Consider the following 22480-nt stretch of genomic DNA (forward strand, 5'->3'; position numbering starts at 1 on the left):
TATTAAATAATTCAGCTGACGTGGCAAGCATGCGAGACTTTGCACAGCTCATACTGGACTTGGACTCGTTTTAAAGTTATGAAATTATTGGGTGATTAGTCAATAAAATAAAATCTAAGGGTATTATCGAAAATAAAGCATTTAAGGGGGAACATTGGTACAGAGAACAAGAAGAACGAGTGCAGTAAGAACAGAAACGCCTTATGATCATAACAAACTCTGGCGACACAACCAACGAAAAAAAAAAGTGAAAAAAAAAAACACAATTTTTTTTTTTAACTTAAAACAGAATAACATAATGGAAATCAAATATATATTTTGAAATTGGTAAGAAAAAAAAAAAATTATCGAGGGAGATGAATTGAGTGGGGCCATTTATTACAGCACCGTTGGATCACCCGCTCCAATGCGACACGTGGCATGACTCTATTGGTTGTATGTCACTCACCAACCTCTCTCACAGGGGACCTCTGCATGGTTGTGTCCCTGTAGTTTCTCATTAGGGTTTGGAGCACTTTCTTCACCAACCTCTGTCTCTCTACCCCATTTTTTGTCCAAATGGAACTTGTGTCAGAGTAACAGTTACTTCTGACGTTCTAATCGATTAAATGGCGTTACATACGTTCATCCTTCATAATAATCTTCTTCTTGTTTATATCTTCTATGCTTGGCCACAGAATTGAGCTATATTACCTTCTCTTCTAAAAGACTTTCTTATGATCCTGTACTCCCCAAAGCCATGGACTTTCTAGGAAACAGTCAGATCACCGTCCATACTACTCGATCAAACGAGGCGATGAAAGCATCCAACGATCATCAGCAGCTAAAGCGATTTCCAGGAGAGAATCCAGATGATGGTGAGCTTGATTGTACTCTAAAACTCGGCTTACCTTATAATCCACCCGAACAAGTTCCAACAACCAATCATCAGATGCCCACAACAACAGTGATACCAACCTCAAACATGTACAATCGTTCTTCTCAGGTAATTAAATCGTGTTTTCTGGTTTTGGGTTCTTAAGGAAATCTTGATAGGATCAAAGGTTTCTCTTTTAGGAAAGATTTTCATTTATTTTGTGTGATGGATATGATCAATTGTCCAATCGTGCATGTTAGATGGACTAATCATGATCAGATGATGGATTTCTTCAATCCTTTAATATTCATTGCATGCAGCGGCAATCCATCATGGATGATGGGGATTTACCTCATTAGGTTGCAAATCCTTTTGATTGGCAAACATTAAACATCTACTTGATTGGGTGGTGGTGGTGATGCATGTCTTTTTTTTTTTTTCACCCTAAGATAATATAACAATTAATTTAAAAATAAATAAGCTTCTTAAACTGTGCATTGCTCCCACAAGGGATTAAAACAGTTCCAAAATACACACCAAAAATAAAACATGATCACTTAACTAGATTATGGTTGGCAAAACGATAATCTTCTTGATGCCTATTGGATTTTCTACTTATTGAGGGGGGCAGACGAGACCATTACCTTCTTCTCCTCGATCTGCCCTTCTTAGCTCTTCCTATATTAACTCAAAGACTTGTTCTAGTTCAGATGCAACATCTCACTTGTCCATTTATTCGAAACAAATCATATCGATTTATAGATATAGATATGAATTTTCTAGAACTTGACTCACTGCTAATAGTAAATGGCCTCAAAGGCCGCTTTAAACTCCCTTGGCATTTAGAGCCTTGGATCTTCCGAATTGGAAAAGGTGTTGAAAGGTCTCACATGGAAGGTTCGGCATACATTTAGAGAGGGAAATTCTGCTGCAAACACACTTGCAAATGCTGTAATCGAGTCACAATTCTCTCTAACGTCAATAAAATTGTAAACCTCCCATTGTTTGCGAATAGCTGTTATATGGGTAATCGACTTTCACTCCCCGATAATTAGGGTTGTAAACTGAAGGTTCTTCCCCTTGCTATACACTACTTTACCGTCTTGATAAAATGAATCGCCAAGTGGCATACTAATCAACTCACTAATGTGGACAAGTTTGGAAACCATAGATCTTTCCACCTAGGGATACACGGCTCCCTTGAGATAGACTTTTTCATGGGGAAGTGCAATCGTGTATCCTAAGGCAAAAAGATCTACGATTCCAAAGTTGTCACGTTAGTGAGTCGATTGAGTATGCCACCTGGCGAGTCATTTTATCACGACTATCTACTTTATACTCAAGAATTGTGATAATCTGACTCTCCCAAGTGGCATACTCAAAATACTCTCTTGACGTGGCATGTGCAAGAACCACAGATTTTTGCCTTGGGATACACATTTGCACATCTCCATAAATTGTGTAGTTATGCATCACAAGGAAAAAAAGATCTATGGTTCTAGCACATGCCACGTCAAGAGAGTATTTTGAGTATACCATGTGGGGGAGTCAGAAAATCATTAATCTAACTTAATACAATCTTTCTTGCTTAGTGAAAAAAATAGTTAGGGCACATATGGATTGACTTTTCTAAGTACTTCTGGCTCCTGCGAGGAGCCAGAAGCATTTTAATAGTGTTTGGAAAAATTACTCCCGGAAAGAAGTATTTCTCAATTTGGAGTCGATTTAGTTTTTTCCCACGATGTACTGTTGCAACTACTTCTCAAAAGTGTGTTTGTGGGGAGCATTAAATCTCATCAAAACTACGGTTCATATGACGAAAATACCCTTGCCCAATGTTTGTATTCCAACCACTGTCCACGACTTGTTCCTAAAACCAAAACAAAAAACCTTCTTAAAGGTTTTGACATCTTCGATCAGTTGCAGCAGCTCCTCTTCCTAGTCATTATGCCGTAGCAACAACTTCTCATCTTCATTGTCACATTGTAGCAGCTCCTCCTCCTCGTCACATTACAACAGCTCATCTTCATCTTCACGCCGCATCAGCATCAGCAACCTCTTCAATCAGTAGTAGCAAAATCCTAACCTATTTCCCCAAAACCCTAACCTAAAACCATCTTTCCGAACAATAGATTTCTCCCAATTCAGATAAACCTCAGATTTGGCAGCAACTTCAGCACTATAGTCAATTTCCTGATTTCAATAACTATCTCTCTTTCATCTTAGCTCGTGTATAGGTAATTCATCTACCTGATCAACAAAAATTTAGGGCTTTTGGTTCTTATTTTGTTTGATTTAGCTACGTTTTGAGGGTAGAGGGGTTTGTTCTTGTTGTTATGATATCTTTCTAGGGTTTGTTTAATTGCATACATAACACAGAAAATTATGTTCTATTTTTGCTTCTTCTTTTTTTAGTTTTGTTGTGTTTTCTTCTTTATTTGAGTATATGATTTTTCAGATTTCAAGTCTAAGCTTCACAATTGATCATTTATTTGCTTTTAATTCATTAGAGTAGATATTAGTGAATGTTTAGTCTGTGGGTTAGGTTGAAATCTGTTTTTTGGAAGATTTCAGGTCTGAAACAAGAAGCTCGATTCACATTAGTCATAGAAGTGCTGATGTATATGACTTTTAGTTGCTCATTAAATTGAAATCTATTATGAATGAATGATAAATTTGAAATTTTGTTGTATTTTTAGTTCATCACATTTACACCTTTTAGTCCTCTTCACCAACAACAATGAAATACATTCTATAGAGTGAGGCCAAGGTTTTGAACCCTTGTTTGAGGTATAATCACTCGTGGACTTTGCCACCTTATAGGCTAGCACTTTCTTTCCTTCTTATATAAAATCAAATTTTGTACTCCTGTTTTTGAAGCCCATAAGTATGTTGGAAGTCCAACAGCATATGAGTTGTCATGCTTGACATGATATTAGATCATTGTCAACAAAAATCACTCTTTTTTAACATTATAACCATCACGAATAAATATTCCAAATTTTCATATAATTTAGATCAAATTTTCTAATGATATTAGAAATGTCAAAATGGATTGTATCTAGTTATGATGTTATGATGTTTTTATTGAATAAAAATAGTAATTATTACTTTTTTGGAGCATAAGTTGTTAATTCACACTTTGTTGACGTGGAAGTGAGCACACAACATCCTTTTTCACTTCCATCTCAATGAAAAGCATTTATAATTCCATACACAACTTCATGTCAAAAAAGTGTGAATAGAGGTCAACCTTGAGGTCACTCCAAGATTTTTCTATATAGTTTGACTCTAAATGATTTTCTCTACCAATGAATCTACTCATTAAAGTTAATGTTTATTACATTAATTTTCCCTAAAAACCAAAAAGATTTTACTCTTATAAAGTATATAATCGAAATAGATTTAATTTTATGATTCAAAATTCTAAATTTTCCTAATCCTTCTGCAAACAACACACCTTCAGATACCTTAACACCACATACATATTTGATGAACGATATGGTCATGATAACGAAAAATAAATGAGGTTATTAGTTCGAGAGGACGCACAAAGTTAGTAAATCCAAGGGAGTTAACAATTCAACTTGTCTCCTTACAATAAATGATCTGGATTTTAATTTATAATGAAAAATTTTATAGTACCAGATGTTGTATAGTCGATTGATCAAAAAAAAAAAAAAAAAAAGAAAAGAAGAAGAAATGTCGTCATAAAGATCGAAGTTGTGTTATGTTTGTTAAAGTGCTTAACGATAGTATAAGTGGTCCCTAAATTCAATCTACTTGAACGCCATGTATTGGCATAGTACAATTGTCATAAAAAATATTAATGACTGTAAAAATATAAACATACAATTGTCATCATAACTATTACTTGTAAGAATCCATTTGGTAACCAAGGTTGGATTTTGAACTTAATTTATGGTACCTTTAGAATTCTAATTTTATTGAGAATTTTTGGATGTTGATTACATATCTCATAGGGTTTATATAGATTCAAAATATCCATGAATATGGAAACATAATCAATCAACCCAATATAGTATCCCTAATTAATCCTAATTTATGCAAATTTAAGATTTGAAAGATATGTTAGGCGATACACCATAGCATTGATTAGGGGTGCAATTTGTTCGGTTTGAGGTCAAATTGGAATCGAACCAACATAATTGGTTCCACTAAATAAGAACTAGAACTGAACCAAATTCCATTGGAACCAAACCAACTCAAACCAAAATAAAGTCGATTGGTTCGGTTCGGTTCTATGGGTTGCCAATATTCTATAAATTGTAAGTAACATTTTTAAATGAAATGATAAATATAGAATAAATATAAAATTTCATACAATAAATCACTAATTTATCTATAAAAAATCATTAATTTATCCATAAAAGATCATTAATCTATATCCTACACCTAAAATAATTCATAATAATTATTATATACATATATATTTTTTTATTGCATAAGGATTCGGTTCTCGGTTTTGGTTGATTCTATACAAGCTTGATACGAGAACTAAACCAAATTGACCGGTTCTCCATTTTCATAACTTGGAATCAAACCGTGACTTGTTCTAAATCGAACCAAACCACCCCTAAGTTATCGATTTGGTTTGGCTCTCGCTTTGAACCAGACCAAGTTGCACCCCTAGCATTGATATATTGTATCTCATGTATATTATTATAATGCATGCACCTTATATCTATTACCCTCCCGAAATTTCGCGATCCTTTAGAAAAAGACTATGCAATTGATTACATAAAATATTAGCCATTGATCTCATGAAGAACTTGATGAGGGATAGCCACAAACATTCGATCATGCTTGATGGTCACCTGTCTATCTATGAAGTCCATCAGTGTTGCATCTCACTCATGTTTTAATCTGTCGAAGTCGGAGGTCCACTAGATTAGGTTTATCATGATCTCTCCCATAATCACAATTTAAATACAAAAACTCTCATTGAAGAGATTTCAAATAAAATAAAAATTGAGATCATGAGGCATTAACTTGTGAAGTTGAGAGGTTTATAGAAACATAAACAAAGGTGGGATATTTATTGGAAAAAAAACTAAATACTGAAAAATGACTTAGGTTTGACGATAACAATGACACTATCGCCGAATAACGGGCCACCAAGACCGATGTGCTCAATGGAGCTTGAGCTCTGATAACATGTATAAACTTAATTTTATTGACAAATCTTGGATAAATATTACATGAACCCTGATAGGATATTTATTGGGATTACATCAACCACGATACGGAAACTAGCTAAACATAAATATTTCATTTATTAGAACTTCTTAATGTAAAATAACTTAATTGATATTGCTACATATATTATTCTCCAACACTACGTACGTTACTTTTGAGATGAGATACATTGATAATGATACAATGTATCTCACGTATCATAGTATGTTGCATCCAATTCTCTAAATCCTCTCGCAATTGCATAGTCCTTTGAAGAAGGAATATGCTATTGGCTTATCCAAATAATCTCTCTTGATCTCATTAAGTCACATGTTATTAGATTGTAAAAAATCCAATTGTGTTTCATGATGGTCATTGCATATCTGTGAAGTCCATCACTGTCGTATCCTACTATTTTTTTTAGTCTATTGGAGCCAGTGGCTTATGAGACTAGCTCTGTCATAATCCCTCCAAAGAGCAAAAAAATTAGGATTGTACGATTTAAATGAAAGAACTCTCATTAGAAAGATTTTTATAAAGAAAAAAAAAAGATTATATGAGAAAAATGTATGAACATGAGAGATTTTTAGAGATGTAGAAGGAGGTGTGGTTGGCTTTATTGAAGAAAACTATACTAATAATAAAGTGAAAAAAAAAAAAGATTTAGGTTCGGCGATGGCGGTGGTGCCATCACCGAAAAACATTGCACCAGGATCGATGTGTGCTCAATGGAGCTTGAGCTTTGATACCATGTAAGATTCTAGATTTTATTGAGAATTCTTAGATGGTGATTACATATCCCATATGGTTTATATAGATTCAAAATATCCATGAATATGGAAATATAATCAATCAACCCAACATAATATACCTAATTAATGCTAATTGATGCAAATCTAAGATTTGCAAGATATGTGTTGAGATGCATCATAGCATTGATCTAGTGCATCTCATACACATTATTATAATGCATACACCTTATCTCTATCAATATCAACATACCAATACTTTATAAAGTTATTAATGTACGGCTTTTGTTATTTTCATTTATTGACCTAAACAACATGCACTTGTTAGAAAACACAATCTCTAGCTATATATATGGAATGCTAATGTTCAGTGGTTCATTTAAATGCTAGCATCTTCAAGAACTTATTTTGGACAAAAATAACATTTAGCATTTTGTCTTATAGTGCATGAAGATGGATACTTTGATTCTTTGTACAATTATTTTTGTCTTTCAATAGAATGAAATTTATGTAAATATCAACAACACAAATGTTATTTTTATAAAATATTGCTTTTTTTATTATGGTTTCAAATCTTGTCCGAGGCTGAGAAGACTCACCTGAGCCATCTTAGTATCATTCACTAATGAAACAAATTTGCATCGTGTCTCAAGCTTCACATTAGCTCGTCTGAGATAATAAGAAGACTTGTCCAAGATAACTTTTTTTTATCGGTAAGCTGGGGTTGAAGGGAACCCCCCTCCTCTTTATTAATTGTATATATGCTATTGGATATAATTATTTGTCTGAGATAACTCATTCTCATCCATTTACAAGATGAGACATCAAACTAAGATTTAAAACCATGTTTATTACATAAGCATTTAATGCAAAGCATGTTTATTACATAAACCATGTTTATTACATATTTTGAAAAAACATTAATTGTACCAAAGTATCCCTACTTTATGCACTAACAACGAAAATATTAGAAATGGCGATTTCCTGTAGTGTTTTCATTAGAGTTTGAACAAATTACTTTGCAGAGCTTAAAGCATTATTTTATCGTCTTCTCTTGATGCCCCTGATGGGTAAAAGACTGATAATCATCACATTTGAAATTCATTGTTGACATCTTCAAAGGTCTAAAAGTTCCATGGGTTTTCGACTACTTATGGTATGAAATAAGGCAGCTTCTTTAGCCTTTCCAATGGGAAATTCATCATGTCTCTAGGGAAGGAAACAGTGTTACTGATCTTTGAATTCTACTTCTTCTATTATTTATTCTTCTGTAAATCTCCCTCTCATTGCTAGGAAAACTTTTAGTGGAGATCTAATCAGTCTCCCATCTTTGAGAGTTTTGTAATCGGGTTCACACTTTTTTATATCAATATTCACAATGTGAAAAAAAAAAAACTTATGTATGACAGCCCAAGGCCGTCGAATTTCATAAAATTCGACAGACCAAGGCGTCAAAATTGTCATTGTCAAATATTTTTTTCAACGGCCATAAACCGTCAAATTAATGGAGGATGGCAAAAATTTGATGGCTCTAAGCTGTCGAATTGGTGAATATCAAAATTTCAACAGCCATGGGCTGTCAAATTTCAGTTTCTAAAATTTGTGGGCTTTGCCCGTCAAATTCTTGTGTCAAAATTTTCAGTTTTCACATGGTGATTATCCCTTGCTTGCTTAGTAAAAAAAAATGAGAGGATTGGGCATACCTCTCAGCTTACACTTCATTTTCTAATATTAGGGAGCCAATGGATGGGTTGGAACAAATAATATTAATTTAGCTTAAAGAAATATGTTTCAAACCTGTCTAAACTACTTTTTATATGAGTTGCGATACAGTAAGGTGTCTCATTCCTATGGATAGAATGAGACCTACCTGGCCAAATTTAATTGGAGTTTAAAACACATCGGGCTAGCTGCTAACCAAAGAAAACAACTTAGCAGCCCGATGTGTTGGTTAGCAGCCAATATGTCTTAATATCCAATTAAACTGTACAACGTAGACACAGCTCCTAACTTCCTATAGATTGGAATGGGATACCATATTTGATTGTTGTTCTTTTTATTTAAGCAAACAAATTTGCATTTTTTTTTTGGAAGGTTTTACAAATTTTTATTGAAGATGGTTTCAACGGGATTTGAACCTAGGTCATGGGATCAACTCTCCTCAAGCCTTCCCCACTTAACTAAGTGGCACCTACACAGATCAGCAATTTGTAGTTATACGGGAAGGCGAATTTAAAAACTATGTCATGGTATCATCAACTACTCAATCCTTACCAACGTAGTAAGTTGACACCTTTATTGTTTGATTCTTCTCTAACAGATGGTGAACAACTATGGAGTGGTACATGGAACAGATGTTGCTTATAGTACTAGATTTCCTTGGATTACAAGGATGATGAACCCTGACAACAACATGGGTGGTTTTGGATTCAATGGAGGTCTCTCAATGGCATTTCCCAGTAGTTCCTACCCTTGTAACAACTATGGACAATATCTAGGTTTCTATAAACCACAAAACAATGTCCCGGTAAACAACATCATTCAGAGGAGAGCAGAACCAGAGCCTCCCACTGATTCCATCCATAATTGCTATGTGTGTAAGACAACCACAACTCCGTTATGGCGTACCGGCCCCAATGGTCCAAAGGTATAAGATTCTTGCAAAAAAAATTACATTGAGATTACAATTTTCCTTATTTTCATCTATTTAATAAAACTATTTGGTTTAATTTCTTGCTAGTTTATTCTTAGCATATCTTTTTAACTTTTTTTTATTTTTTGGTTCTTGAATTTTAGACTCTATGCAATGCTTGTGGGATTCGGTACAAGAAGGAAGAGAAAAGAATCATGAAGATGAGGACTACAGAAGCCAATGTGAGCAACCCTCACAAGAAACCCAAGTACTAAGGTGGAGTGATCCTTTGATTTTTCATGTGTGGTGGTGTTGAATAAAGGCTTGAATCCATTTTCAAACAATAACCAACATATAAATACCTAATTTTATTTTATCGAGTAACTTTTTGGGACTTTATTTATGTATGATTATTCAATTAATTAGCATTCGTTAGTGGTATTTTGTTAAGTAACTTAACCTTAATTCATTGAGGCCAATGTGGTAGCAGATTATGATGGTTCATTAATTTCTTATTGGTATGTTCCTAAAAACATTCATGAAGTTGAATGATGGCGCTCACCTTCATCATAAGTCTCTGGTATATGACGTCATCACTATTATTTGACAGGTCAAAATCTTCGATTGGCTATACATGATGCCAAGAGAAGATGCCTACGACTATTCTTTGTGGTGATGATAATAAAATAGGAACGTGGAAGGATGACATGGATTGAAGGAGATTGCAAAGACTCTCATGAAATACAATTGAAAAGATTAACATGTATATCCAAAAATATATATATATATATATATATTTCAGAAATAAAATATTTAAATAATAGGTCTCAAAATCCTAGGTTGAGTTTTATTTACTTGTTATGGGTATTATTCATTTAGGAATGTTATATGACCACAAATCTATAAAACTGAAGAGGACTGTTGTCCCCCTATCTTACTCTTTATTCTAATAAGAAATATATCTTAAGGACAATTTTCAATTTTATTGCCTTTTCTCTTATTTCTCTTTTCAAGAATATCTCTAATTTTATTGTCTTTTCTCTTGTACCCCATTTCTAATGATACCCTTCAACTTTACATATTGCATTTGCATTTTTTCTCTTTTCCAATAATATCCCTCCAATCTCCCCTCATTTTCAGACAAGACTCCCAATTTTTGTCTTTCCACTTTTACCCTTTAAATTCAAAAGATGAAACTCTAGTTTATTATGACTATACAACTTTAAAAAAAAAATTAAAAAATAAAATAAAATAAATAAATAAAAGAAAAATAAATAAATAAAAACCCATTTTGAATGCTTTTAAGGGAGGAAAAGAAAACTTGAAACATACCAAGGAGCCTTGGACCCAAGGAGCTACAAGGGTAATATTGAGATATCCTTCTAGATTTTGATGAAAATTAGAGATATCTCATTGTGTTTTCAAATTGTTAAACGTAATTGCATTATCTTTATTCATGTAAGAAAATGACTAAAACACCCTCATTTTCAATATCAAGGAAAAAAACCCTTGATTTCCTCCCAAACCCAATTTTTAGAACTCTACAATAAATAACCAAGCCTAATGGAAAACACTAGTCACCATCCAAACTTTCCATCAAATAGATGACTGGGATCATATCAAGGATTTGCAAGAAAAATATATCTCCGAAAACAAATTATACTAGTCCCTAAACAGATAATATATAGTCATCTATGGAAAATTTACTTATTTTCCTTTTATCTCAATTGTCATTTGTTGAAAAGTAAACCTCTTATGCTTGTCATTGAATCCTTAGGCTCAAAAAAATAAGCCTAATTTTTTTTTTTATCTTAGAACTTGAGATGATATGTTTTTAAGGAAAAATCAAAACTTATTGGCTAATATTGAAGCTAAGGGTATTTCCATCATTTTATGTCAATATTTCATGGAAGACCAAAGAAAGATAATGTCATCAATTTGAACTTTGAATTTCAAAACACACGGGATTATATATAATGAGAACTTTTATTGCCACCCTGACTTATACTTACTACACCCCATCTAAATTTAAAATATAAAAATTGATATGGTGAGAATCTCATCCTCCTACTTTAGGAAAGAACGTTAAAAGATATCAAAATCAAGATGTTAGAGCAAACGATCCTCATTCAGGTAAACTTGTTCTTTATGACGAGTTATAGTTGATGGTAGCAATGTCATAATGTTAATTCCTATTTTGAATGCCATGTTAAATTTTTTTTTCAAGAAGTGGTGATAAATAATTTGAAGTAATTGGGTTGTGATAAGTAAAAGTTGGGATTGTAATAGAATTTCTCCACAACTTCTACCAAAAACCGGAATGCTTGGAGTGAAGTCATAATTGATGGTGTGGTAATAACACATCCCTTTATTCATTCTCTGAGAGACTCAGAGTCAATCTGTGTCACTCTCTCTCTCTCTTTCCATTATTTTTAATCTCCCGAGTCGAGACTTGAGATGATAGAGGATATAATATGTATGGGCTAATAAGGATTTTGAGAGAGACAATTGATGTTGAGACGAGAGAGGATGTAACATATATTTGATTTAAAGATTGAGAGTATTATACGTATTTTATTTTTATAAAGAATGTGAGTCCAACACTAAGATATGTTGGGTAATAAACATGATAAAGTAAGGTTCCCTTGGAATTGTTAGAATTCCAAGAGAGTTTTGTGTAATAAAAATGCCACAATGAAGTTTAGGGGTGCACATTGGATTGGGTAAATCTGAGAACCAGACCAATCCGAAGCCTTTTGAATTGGATTGGTTCGGATTGAGCATGGTTTGGTTTGGTTGCGGATTGTAAAAAAAAGTCCGATTGATTTGATTCGGTTCTGGATTAGGGGTATAATAGAACCAAACCAATCCAAAGTATCTATTATAATATATATATTTATCTAAAAATAAAATCTTTTTTTAGTTTCGTTCTTCTATTCTCCATTTCTCTCTTCTTCAAGTTTGAAGAAAACCTAACTGCCGTTCATCTCCCTCACCTCGCCACTCGCCACCTCGTAAGAAAATGAAGAGGTAACCCATCTCTCTCTCTCTCCCTCTCTCTCTCTCTCTCTCTCTAACTGTGTTAGTATGTTACGAAGAGAAAACTCATCAAAGTCATTAACTCCATCTCCTCTATTTTTTTCTAACAAAAACTTTAAAAAAATGTATACAAATCTCTCTCTCAACTCTCAAATGGATTTACCCATTTATGGAAAAACTTTCTCAAAAAGTTTGATTCCTTGTTTTTTATGCCATTTTGTTAGATGAAATATACTATACGAACCTAGACTTGGATTCATTAATTTACATTTGCAGATTAGTTTCCTCACTAATCCATTAAAAATACCAATTTTAAAATTGTAATTTTTTAAGTCTCATTGAGCTTCCTCTAATTTTCAATTTATATGGATTTCAGTTAAAATTTAATCATAAAATCATTTTCATTTTAAAAATAGGCATTATTTATGATTCGATCCAAAGGTTCCTCTTTTGAAAGAAAAAATACTAGTTTTTTCTATTTTGAAAGTATGGAAACGGAGAACCGATCCAAACCAATCCGAACCAAGTTTGGTTTGGATTGGTTTGGTTTCAAATTTGTAGAACCAATCATGTTTGGTTCGGTTCCAATTTTGTCAACATCCGAACCATTTGCACCCTTAGTGAATTTGTCTAGTAATTTTTTAAGTCAAGCTTCACTAACTTTGTAAGATTTCAAATCTTACGAAGGGCCGTTGAGCTCATCTTGTGGCATCCAAAAACTTGATCCGATGTTAGAGGGATGTAGAGGTCAAAAGTTTATGAAGTTTGAATATTTTTTTCTTCGAAAAATCTTATTTTTCACCATTGAATTTTAATGTTAAGTTTGGGAGTTCGTTGGGATTTCAGTAGCCAACTAATTTCAAAACTTGGATCATGTCCAAAAATAAATTGTTTTTGTTGGAGCTGAGTTTTTCCATGAAATCTAGAGGGTTGTGGTGTTGGATTGCCATTTTGATATTCCAATTGAGCTCAACGACCCTTAGTAAGAGTTGAAATCTTACTAGAAAATGTTTCTCTAATCTTTTTTAGAGTTCAGTGCGAGAGGGGCTATGCATATAGTGAGTTTAAAAAATCATAAGGGTATTACTAATATAGATCATCGTGTAGGGCTAAATAATTGATTTTGATTTTTTTCAAAATGTTGAGTGGAACTATAGCCCCCACTGGTTCTTATGTAGGTCTCTCTCTCTCTCTCTCTCTCTCTCTCTCTCTCTCTCTCTCTCTCTCTCTCTGTATATATATATATATGGTGCCGTTCACTAACAAACATTTTGGCAAAACATTTTTCAAAACATGGGTTAGAGGTTTTGGAATGGGCTGAGTTTTGGTGAGGATGATCTCTACGGTGAGGAGATCATCCTCACCAAAAATCAGCCCATTCCAAAACTTCTAGCCCCAGTTTACAAGTTGAAAAATCGTGGACGGTCCATTTTTTGTAAATCATTTTTGATGGGGTTAGAAGTTTTGGAATGAGCTGATTTTTGGTGATGATGATCTCCTCACCATAGAGATCATCCTCACCAAAAATCAGCCCATTCCAAAACCTCTAACCCATGTTTTGAAAAATGTTTTGCCAAAATGTTTGTCAAAATGTTTGTTGCTGAACATTTCCCATATATATATATATATTATTACTCTGTGATCCATATTAAATTTTTATATACGTTATGTATACATTGACTTGCCATTGAATCATTGAGTTGATGGGTATAGTGGTGTCATGGAGATTACTCACCATCATACTGTTGTCTCATTATTTATGGTCATGAAAGTAGCGACCTAAGCCAATTGATCCATTGTCGCCCCTTAGGAAAAAGTCATCTTCTCTTCTATTTTTTCTAGACCATGACGTAGACTTTTCTTGAGTTATGAACTCATGGCCTTTGGTTTAGGCAATAGCATAATCGTTGCCGTCTTCAGTACCTTGTTCTTTTTGTGTAGCATGAGGCCCCAACTCGGCCATATGCTCTTGGATATCTTCTTGCTGGTTATCACTTTCCTCTAGCCTTGAAAGGACTCGTTGGGATTTGGTGTTGTGGCGGTGAATGTTCCACTCACGCTAGATGCTAGTGGGTTCCTTTTTAACAACTCCGCAACTGCTAGTTTTCACAAGCTATCATCCGCACTGTCAATAAAGAAACAACTTAGATCAGAAGCTAAAGCCCGCACCATTGAGAAAGAAACAACTTAGATTAGAAGCTAAAGCCCTTAAATGACCACTCTATGATAAAAGTAGTAGGAGTACAGAGACAACAAAGTGGTTTACCTAAAAGCAACCATCCTAGAAAGAATACGTAATAGTTCACTATTGAGTGCACTTCTGTCGAAGATGATGAAAATATGTGCTTCGTACCGTATCTAATCCTAGAGGTGGGTGAATAGAATAATGAAAATTTCTTTCAATTTATCCAATTTTAACTTAGATTGATAATTGGACTATGTGTTCTAAGTCATTCACCTAGTTTCAATTTTGCACTCATGTCTCTAATTTGCATTTAATGAAAATATACTTAAAATTTAAACATTCATTTAACCATGTTATTCAATGACATATTCATATACAATTTACCTATTCGACATTCATGACATCTCATGACATTCAAAACATTCAAGTGTAAATTGTGAAATTATGAAAACATACACGAGACATAAGATATCTAATGAATCGATAATATGCTTACATCCATTCTCACAACTAATCTCTAATTTGCAATACAATTGAAGTTCACTTAAAATCTAAACATTCATGGCATGATATATATAGCATAGTATTCATTCATAAAATGCATTCATTTAAGTATAAATTGATAGAGGCATTTTCACAAACACAATAAAAGTATTTTATAGTGATTCGCCAACATGGCTACATCCACTCCCAAAGTTCCTACCTAGGAATTTGGTATTCACTATCAAAGAGGTTTATGGTTCACCTCGAACCTTTTACATAGAATTTTTATACCTAGGTTAAATTCTAAAATTTTAAGATCGAGAGAATGCATCTTTTCGAAATTTATGAATTTTGTTCCTCGAAAATTCATGAACATCTACTCTTGTTAAGAATCCTCGATTCTAACAAGAGCTTGGTTTTTGTAGGATAAACCAAGTTACCACATAAATATGTTTTTAAAATTAAAAATAAAAACAAAATCAAAGACTCACTCAACTCTATAAGGTTTGCGTACGAAGATCTTGACTTCTTCAAATCCTTGGCTCACAAGTACGTCTCGACGGTTGGATCTTCCAATCAAGCTTTAAAGTTAGTCGGCTCCTTGTGATTACTCCTACTATCATCTTATTTTGCTCCTTGCTCCATGAATGTACTAATGCGTGTGCAAGGTGAAGTTTGATGGTTGGAGAGGAATCAAGTTAGAAGTTTAGGAAGGTTGAAGTGGTTCACCTAAGTTAGACTCTCATGAGAATAGAGAAGACTCTCAAGGTGTGGAGAGAGGAGAGACAATTTTCTCTAAGATTTGATCCAAAGGAAGGGCATAAGTTGAATGGAATTTTAACTAAGGTTTAGGAGTGATAATACGTTCCTTAATCCATCTAATCCAAGTAAGGTCAAAACCTAACTGAACAAGGATAGTTAAGAAAAAAATCCCAACGAAATTTGTTATAAGCTTTCTTAAGATCCACCTTAATAGAAAAAATTGGCTGCTAGAATGAAGATGGGATTTTCTAACAATTTCATAGGCTAACAAAATATTATCCAAAATACTTTGACCCTTAATGAAAATAAATTGACTTTTACTAATAATCGAAGGGAGGCATAAAGCTAAACGGTTAGACATAATTTTCATGATAACTTTATTACTAAAATTACTCAAAGAAATGGGCCTGAATTTGTCTAGGTTTTTAGCATTCGGTTCCTTAAGAATTGATACTATAAGAGTTAAGTTGATTTCCCGTAACATTTTCCCATGAGAGAAAAAAAATTTAATTGCTTTTCAAACATCTAATTCCACTAAATACCAAAAAAGAAATGAAGAACTCGACTCCAAAACCATCCGGACCTAGGGATTTATTACAAGGGGACTCAAAAATCACCTTTCTTATCCCCTTCTTGGAAATAGGATTCAATAAAAATGAAGATTGGGAACTCGACAACTTATTTTTAAAAGGAATTACCAAGCAGGGAGCAAAAGAGGAAGACGAAAATACCTTATTAAAGAACTCCACTACAAATTTTTCAATATCACTTTCGCCTTTAAGAATCATATGTGAATCATCCAAGATTTCATAAATACCATTCTGGGCTATATTGGAAGCTACTGTAGCATGGAAGAATCATGTTTTACGATCTCCTTCTTTCAGCCATTGGATTCTTGATTTTTGTTTGACCATAGATTCCTCAATCAGCATTTCTTTATTCAGCTCCTTCACCACAATTCTTTCTTCTCTGACAAGCAAATCATTCATAGGATCCATCTGGAGACTATTTTGGACAGTCTCCAATTTCTTCTGAGCCTCCTCTTTTCTAGTCCCACTATTACCAAATATGTTCTTGTTCCAAACCTTGATAGCAGATTTTACATTATGAAGCTAACTAGCAAGAATGTAAGAAGGGTTACCATCAATCTGAATCCTCCATGCCTCTTCAGCAATTTCTTTAAAACCTGGTTGCCCAATCCAAATATTAAAAAAATCTGAAGATCCATTTCGCCATCAAATTCGGCTTCTCCAAATTGAAAAAAATAGGAGAATGGTCTGAATTTCTGGTTGGAAGATAATTTAATTTTAAGTTCGGCCAGCTCTGCATCCATTCACAATTCACCAAGGCTCTATCAAGCCTACACATAATTCTTATATTTCCTTTAGACATTTTGTTCTATGAAAGAAATGGGTCTTGGGTACACATATCTCACTATGAGAAAAAAAGCCCATATTTGATGGTCTCAACCTGTCAAATTTTGAGAAATTTGACAAACCACCCCATCAAATATTTTCTTGTAGAATTTTTTTTACGACCCTGAACTATCAAATTATTAGAGAATGAGCTTCAAAAAAAAAAAAACAAAAATTCCATAGAGTATGGCCATCGAATATGGAGGTTTAACAAACAATAAGATGGTCCTCTAATTCACCAATCACAATAAATGAATAGTAATAAAAAAATCAGAAAAATAAAAATAATACAAAAATCATAAAACAAGTTCCAAATTAAACTAAACAACTCAAAATTTATATTATATATTGAAATTACATTACTAGACAAGCTTTAATTGAAGTAATTGGGTACTTACAAATGAAATTACGTCACATAATTGTTTAGAAATAAAATACAATTAGAAGCAAATGGTCGTAATGCCTTTAATCTCTTCTGGCTCTCTCCGTTCTTTCATGTCCTCTTATTTTCCTCAAGGTTTGGATTTTCCCTACATTATCACTGTTCCCAAGGAAATCCTAATGGCACTCTCGTACCTACACAAAAAAGGTTTGGTACATCGAGATATCAACCAAAAGTAATAGAAGAACATAACTAGACTTTATTCACAAATGTTAAAAAACAAGAAATATTATATAAAGGAAAAATACTATCAAGATCTTCAAAAACTATATATTTATGACTATTAATAGCACATCAAAAACCAAGTCGATAGAAAACCAATTCTAGGCTTACTTGGTTAATTGTAATTGAGCAGTCCTCCACTAATGAAAAACGGCTATAAGCAACCAAAATCCAGCACCATAAGAACCAGTTATTTTGATATGCCACAACCAATGGTCATTGCTCAATACTTAGAAAATACACAAAGCAGATGCCAATAGTAGTTGGTTTAAAATTTAGTTACTGAAAGTGCTAGAACATGGTTTTATGTTGGGAGTGGCCTAAAATGCTACAATGGATCTATGTTAGGAGTGTGAGAGTCATCAGAAGTAGAAATTAAACTATTTTAAGTGTTCATTTATGGGTAAGATTGTCAAACTAGCATGTCTAATCTAATTCAAGCCAAGCACCAAAAGTTGTAAATAGAGTAGGCAACAGATTCTTTTTACGGGTGGGAAAAAGTAGCTCCACATCATAAGAAAACAAACACAATCAAGAAGTGTCAAGGGCAGCAGTGTGTCTGGTCCGACAGAGCTACTACCTAATGCAAGGATGAATATGTGATCCAAAGAATTAAACTAAATAATCGTCAATTCTCATAATCGACATGTGTGCATAAACAACAAAACTAGGAGACTTTGTACATCAGATAAGCAAAGATGTAAGCGAGTGAGAAATACACAAGTGATATACAACTCCATGACTCTATATTATCTTACGTGAAAAACTCATTCTCTCTACGGACCCATGCATTGGGCTCCCACAGGCAATGTGGGACTACCGTTCTAACATGAACAATGCGTAAGGAGGATATTATACTCCATGGTCAGCATATTATAATTACACTAGGCATTATATGAGGTAATTAATAAATTGGAAATTATTGGAAAAGAGAAGGAACTTTACCAGGCTGGAGTGCATTATTTTTCTTTAGATTTGGAGTTTCGAACGACATAATGGTCGGAGTTAGCAAGGTATTTGTAGGTAGGAGTGAAATATATCCTTCCTTCTTTTCAACCTTCAAATACGCGACCCGTTCTCCGCTCTATTCGGAAATGCCAATTAATTTAACATTCTAGTTAAAACCTTGAACAAACTCATTAAAAGCGTATGAAACTTACAGAAAAGCAAAAGAAAAGAGAATAATAATAGGTACCATGAGATTTCCCTAACCTCAAACGAGGTTTGAGGCTCTCCATCAAACACAAGATTGAGATGATAGGAAAAACAAAGATTTCCTAGAGACAAGTACTAGTTCCCTAAAAATCCTCAAGACTTTTATTAATTTATTCATAAACCGTAATTTAATTATATATTTTGGGGATACTCATATCTAATGTCTATATATCATTAATTAAGCAACAAAAATTTGTTTATAATTACTTACAACAAGGAATAGTTTAGAAGTGCTCTACTTGTTGGTGGGTCAAAAGAATGTCTAATAGGGCATTTCAAGAAATATCACAACAAAATTTTCCTAGTAATGAAAACAACAAATTTGGGCCTTCAAATTCATTGTGTGAAATATTATAGTTTTGCTGTCTACTGTATCAAATGGTGGTTGCTCAAGAGAGATCTCTTACTTGGTCTTTCTCTAGAAGCGCTTGTCAATCGTGCTTCTTCAGAAGCTCGTGAGTGTTTCCACAACGGGATGAAAGCCGATACTTTAAATCTCCAAGCTAAATAATGTTACTGAAAATAAAAGTATTAAATAGCTCAGATTTACTAACAGGGCACTAACAGGACTCACAGTTTAGGAGGAGTTTTGTTTCCTAAGAAAGTGCCCTGAAGTAGAATTAGATAGAACCATTTAAGATAAATGATGAGTTGTATTCTAAAAACAGTGTTATAATAATACCTTGGAATTCATATGTTCCAAAAGAGGATGACAGGAAAATACTAATGATGTTTGTCACTAACATAGTCATATTGGAGGCAACTGGGGAACCCAAAATCAAGATTATAAGCAACTAGAATCTTCTTTCCTTAACATAAGATTATCAACTACACACTACTAGACCTAAAGCACCTCACCCATAACTCACACTACTACAAACCTAGTTGATAATATCAAATATAGCAAAAATTCCGGACAAGACAAGTTCAAATACAATTAAATTTTTCGTTCCAAATTTAGTTAAAAATAAAAACAAACAAAAGCTATTTTGTGAAGCTATATCATAAAATATCAATATTCAAAGATTCTGAAATAATCCATGTAATATTCAATTGTATCTTTCTAGTTGTTCTCTCTGGCATGAAGCCAAGTTAACATCTGTTTGTTTCTTGTATTTTCTTTTTCTCCATGAGCCTATTCTAGAATTTTATTCTGCAATAGGTAGTGCTATTCCCCACATCTCCCCATTCTTTAAAATAGGTGTCAAATTTTTTTTCCCATAATTGACATCCAAATATTAATCTTGCTAACATTTAAAATCCAACCTGTAAAAGTAAGTTCAACAAGTTTCAAATGTTCATATAAACCAACGAAAAAAGAATTCATACTCAAAGTTGATCAATCCTTCCTTCCCAATTTCACTATATAATGATATCTAGTTCTCAACATATCATCAAATAATACTCAAATATAACCAATACTAGGATTTCAACATAGCGGAATGCACTTCTCAGTGGCCCTTAAAGGTTTGCTAATATTGTGGATGATATTAGGATTATTTTTGCAGAAGAAACTTTGACTAGTCATAATTTTTCAAGTGCCAATAAAGAGATCATGTGCGGAAGAGGGTGCATATCACCATGCTTTCTACATTAAAGCTTGCTTCAGATTCCCTCATTTTTTTCTTAAAAACTATCATCTCCTGCTCTCAAAGAGAAAAAGTTCTACACATTGCAATTTTTTTTAAAATGGATTAAATCCTTAAATTAAACCAACGGGAGGAAGATTTCATAGTGAAAATTACCTAGGCCCTGTTAACCATCACAATTTAGCAAAGTTACTCAAATAAACATTAAGAAATTTCTTTCCTACTTTCTTCAAAGAGTGATGAGGTGTTATCAAGGATGATTTATGAATGTTGTGGCACTGTGGCAGAATTCTATGAGGAGGCATATCTTGATATATGTTCCAAAAACATGGTCTTATCTCTCATTCATAAGAAAAGTGTGGACGATTAATAGATTTTCATCAATAGGCATTGTTAGAAGTATCACTAGAATTTACTGCTAGAGAATGGGCACAATCATATTACCATTCAATGGCACCTTTATCAAGGAGTGTCAAATTCTTCACAAAATATATTTGCAATTGAAAAACTAAATCCAAGAAGTCAACATAGTGAACTAGGTAAAACATGCAACGTAGACATAGAAAAAATTTACAATAGCATGATTACGGACTTCTTGTAGTACAAGTATGTAAACTGAAGTTCGACATAAAATAGAAAATATGGGTGAGAGTTTAAAACTCCAACTGATCTATGTGGGAATTCTAAAGATTTTCCTATATATCTTGGTAAGAAAGGTGATAAATAAGCTCACTAGAAAGGTATAAAATGGAAGCTTCCCAAAAGATTTTTGGTGAGGAAAGTGTTTGCTTGTCCCTTACCTCCAATTTGTGGGAGGACACGATCTTTCTTTGCAAGCTTCAAACCAATATGATATTTGAGGGCATTCATAGGTGCTTCAAAGACATAACGCATTTACAAATTTAACTTGCTACCTTTGCAAGGGAACTCAAGAACTCTAAATATTCAACAATGCATCACTTATACAAATTAATGGAAAATACTATCAAATTGTAGCAAAATTCTTTCTCATTCTATCTTTGACCGTCACCCCCAGCATACTCACAGCCCACATATATGGCACTAACACCATGGTGAAATTATTTTGAATATTTTTAATATCGGTCATTTATCAAATTGGGTGTTTTTCTTCTAATACTTGAAATCTACTGGCGTGGGAGCTATTGAATATGTTTTACAATCCATAAGAAAGTGTAAGATGGATTCGTACCTTAGCTTTACTACTCTCATTTTTTATAACTAACTTATGCTTTGTTATGGTATAATATTACTGAGTTGTTTATTGGCAATAAAAGTTTCTTGACAGAGTTATGGAAGTACAAATCTGATTTGTATTTTTTTGCTAATAATACACGCAACTTGCAGCTGAGTTGCAAATATCTATACAAGGCACGCACATATAGACATTCACTATGTGAAAAAGGCCCATATTTGGCGGTCTTAGCCCATCAAATTTTGAGAAATTTGACGGACCCTCCCGTCAAATATTCTCTTGTAGATTTTTTTTTTTTGACGGCCCTGGACTATCAAATTATTGGAGAATGGACTTCAAAAAAACAAAAAAAAATCCATAGAGTATGACCGTCAAATTTGGAGGTTAACAAACAATAGCACGGTCCTCTAATTCACCAATCACAATGAACGAAATAATATAAAAAAAAATCAGAAAAAGAAAAAACAAAAGAAAAATCA

General features: G+C 33.4%; 1 protein-coding gene across 1 annotated transcript; it reads left to right on the forward strand.

The window, feature by feature from the left end:
* The first annotated feature begins 374 nt into the window (after positions 1 to 374).
* Positions 375 to 9903, forward strand: LOC147382056 (uncharacterized). Its single transcript, XM_086429604.1, has 3 exons — positions 375 to 985; positions 9125 to 9451; positions 9601 to 9903. Exons 1-3 carry the CDS (start codon positions 740 to 742, stop codon positions 9709 to 9711), a joined length of 684 nt encoding a protein of 227 aa, XP_086285730.1. The 5' UTR covers positions 375 to 739; the 3' UTR covers positions 9712 to 9903.
* The last annotated feature ends 12577 nt before the right edge of the window (positions 9904 to 22480 follow it).

The sequence above is a fragment of the Akebia trifoliata genome, unplaced genomic scaffold, assembly GCF_017979445.1.
Source record: "Akebia trifoliata isolate Shusen 1 unplaced genomic scaffold, ASM1797944v1 Contig00071, whole genome shotgun sequence".
NCBI classification, from domain to species: Eukaryota; Viridiplantae; Streptophyta; class Magnoliopsida; order Ranunculales; family Lardizabalaceae; genus Akebia; species Akebia trifoliata.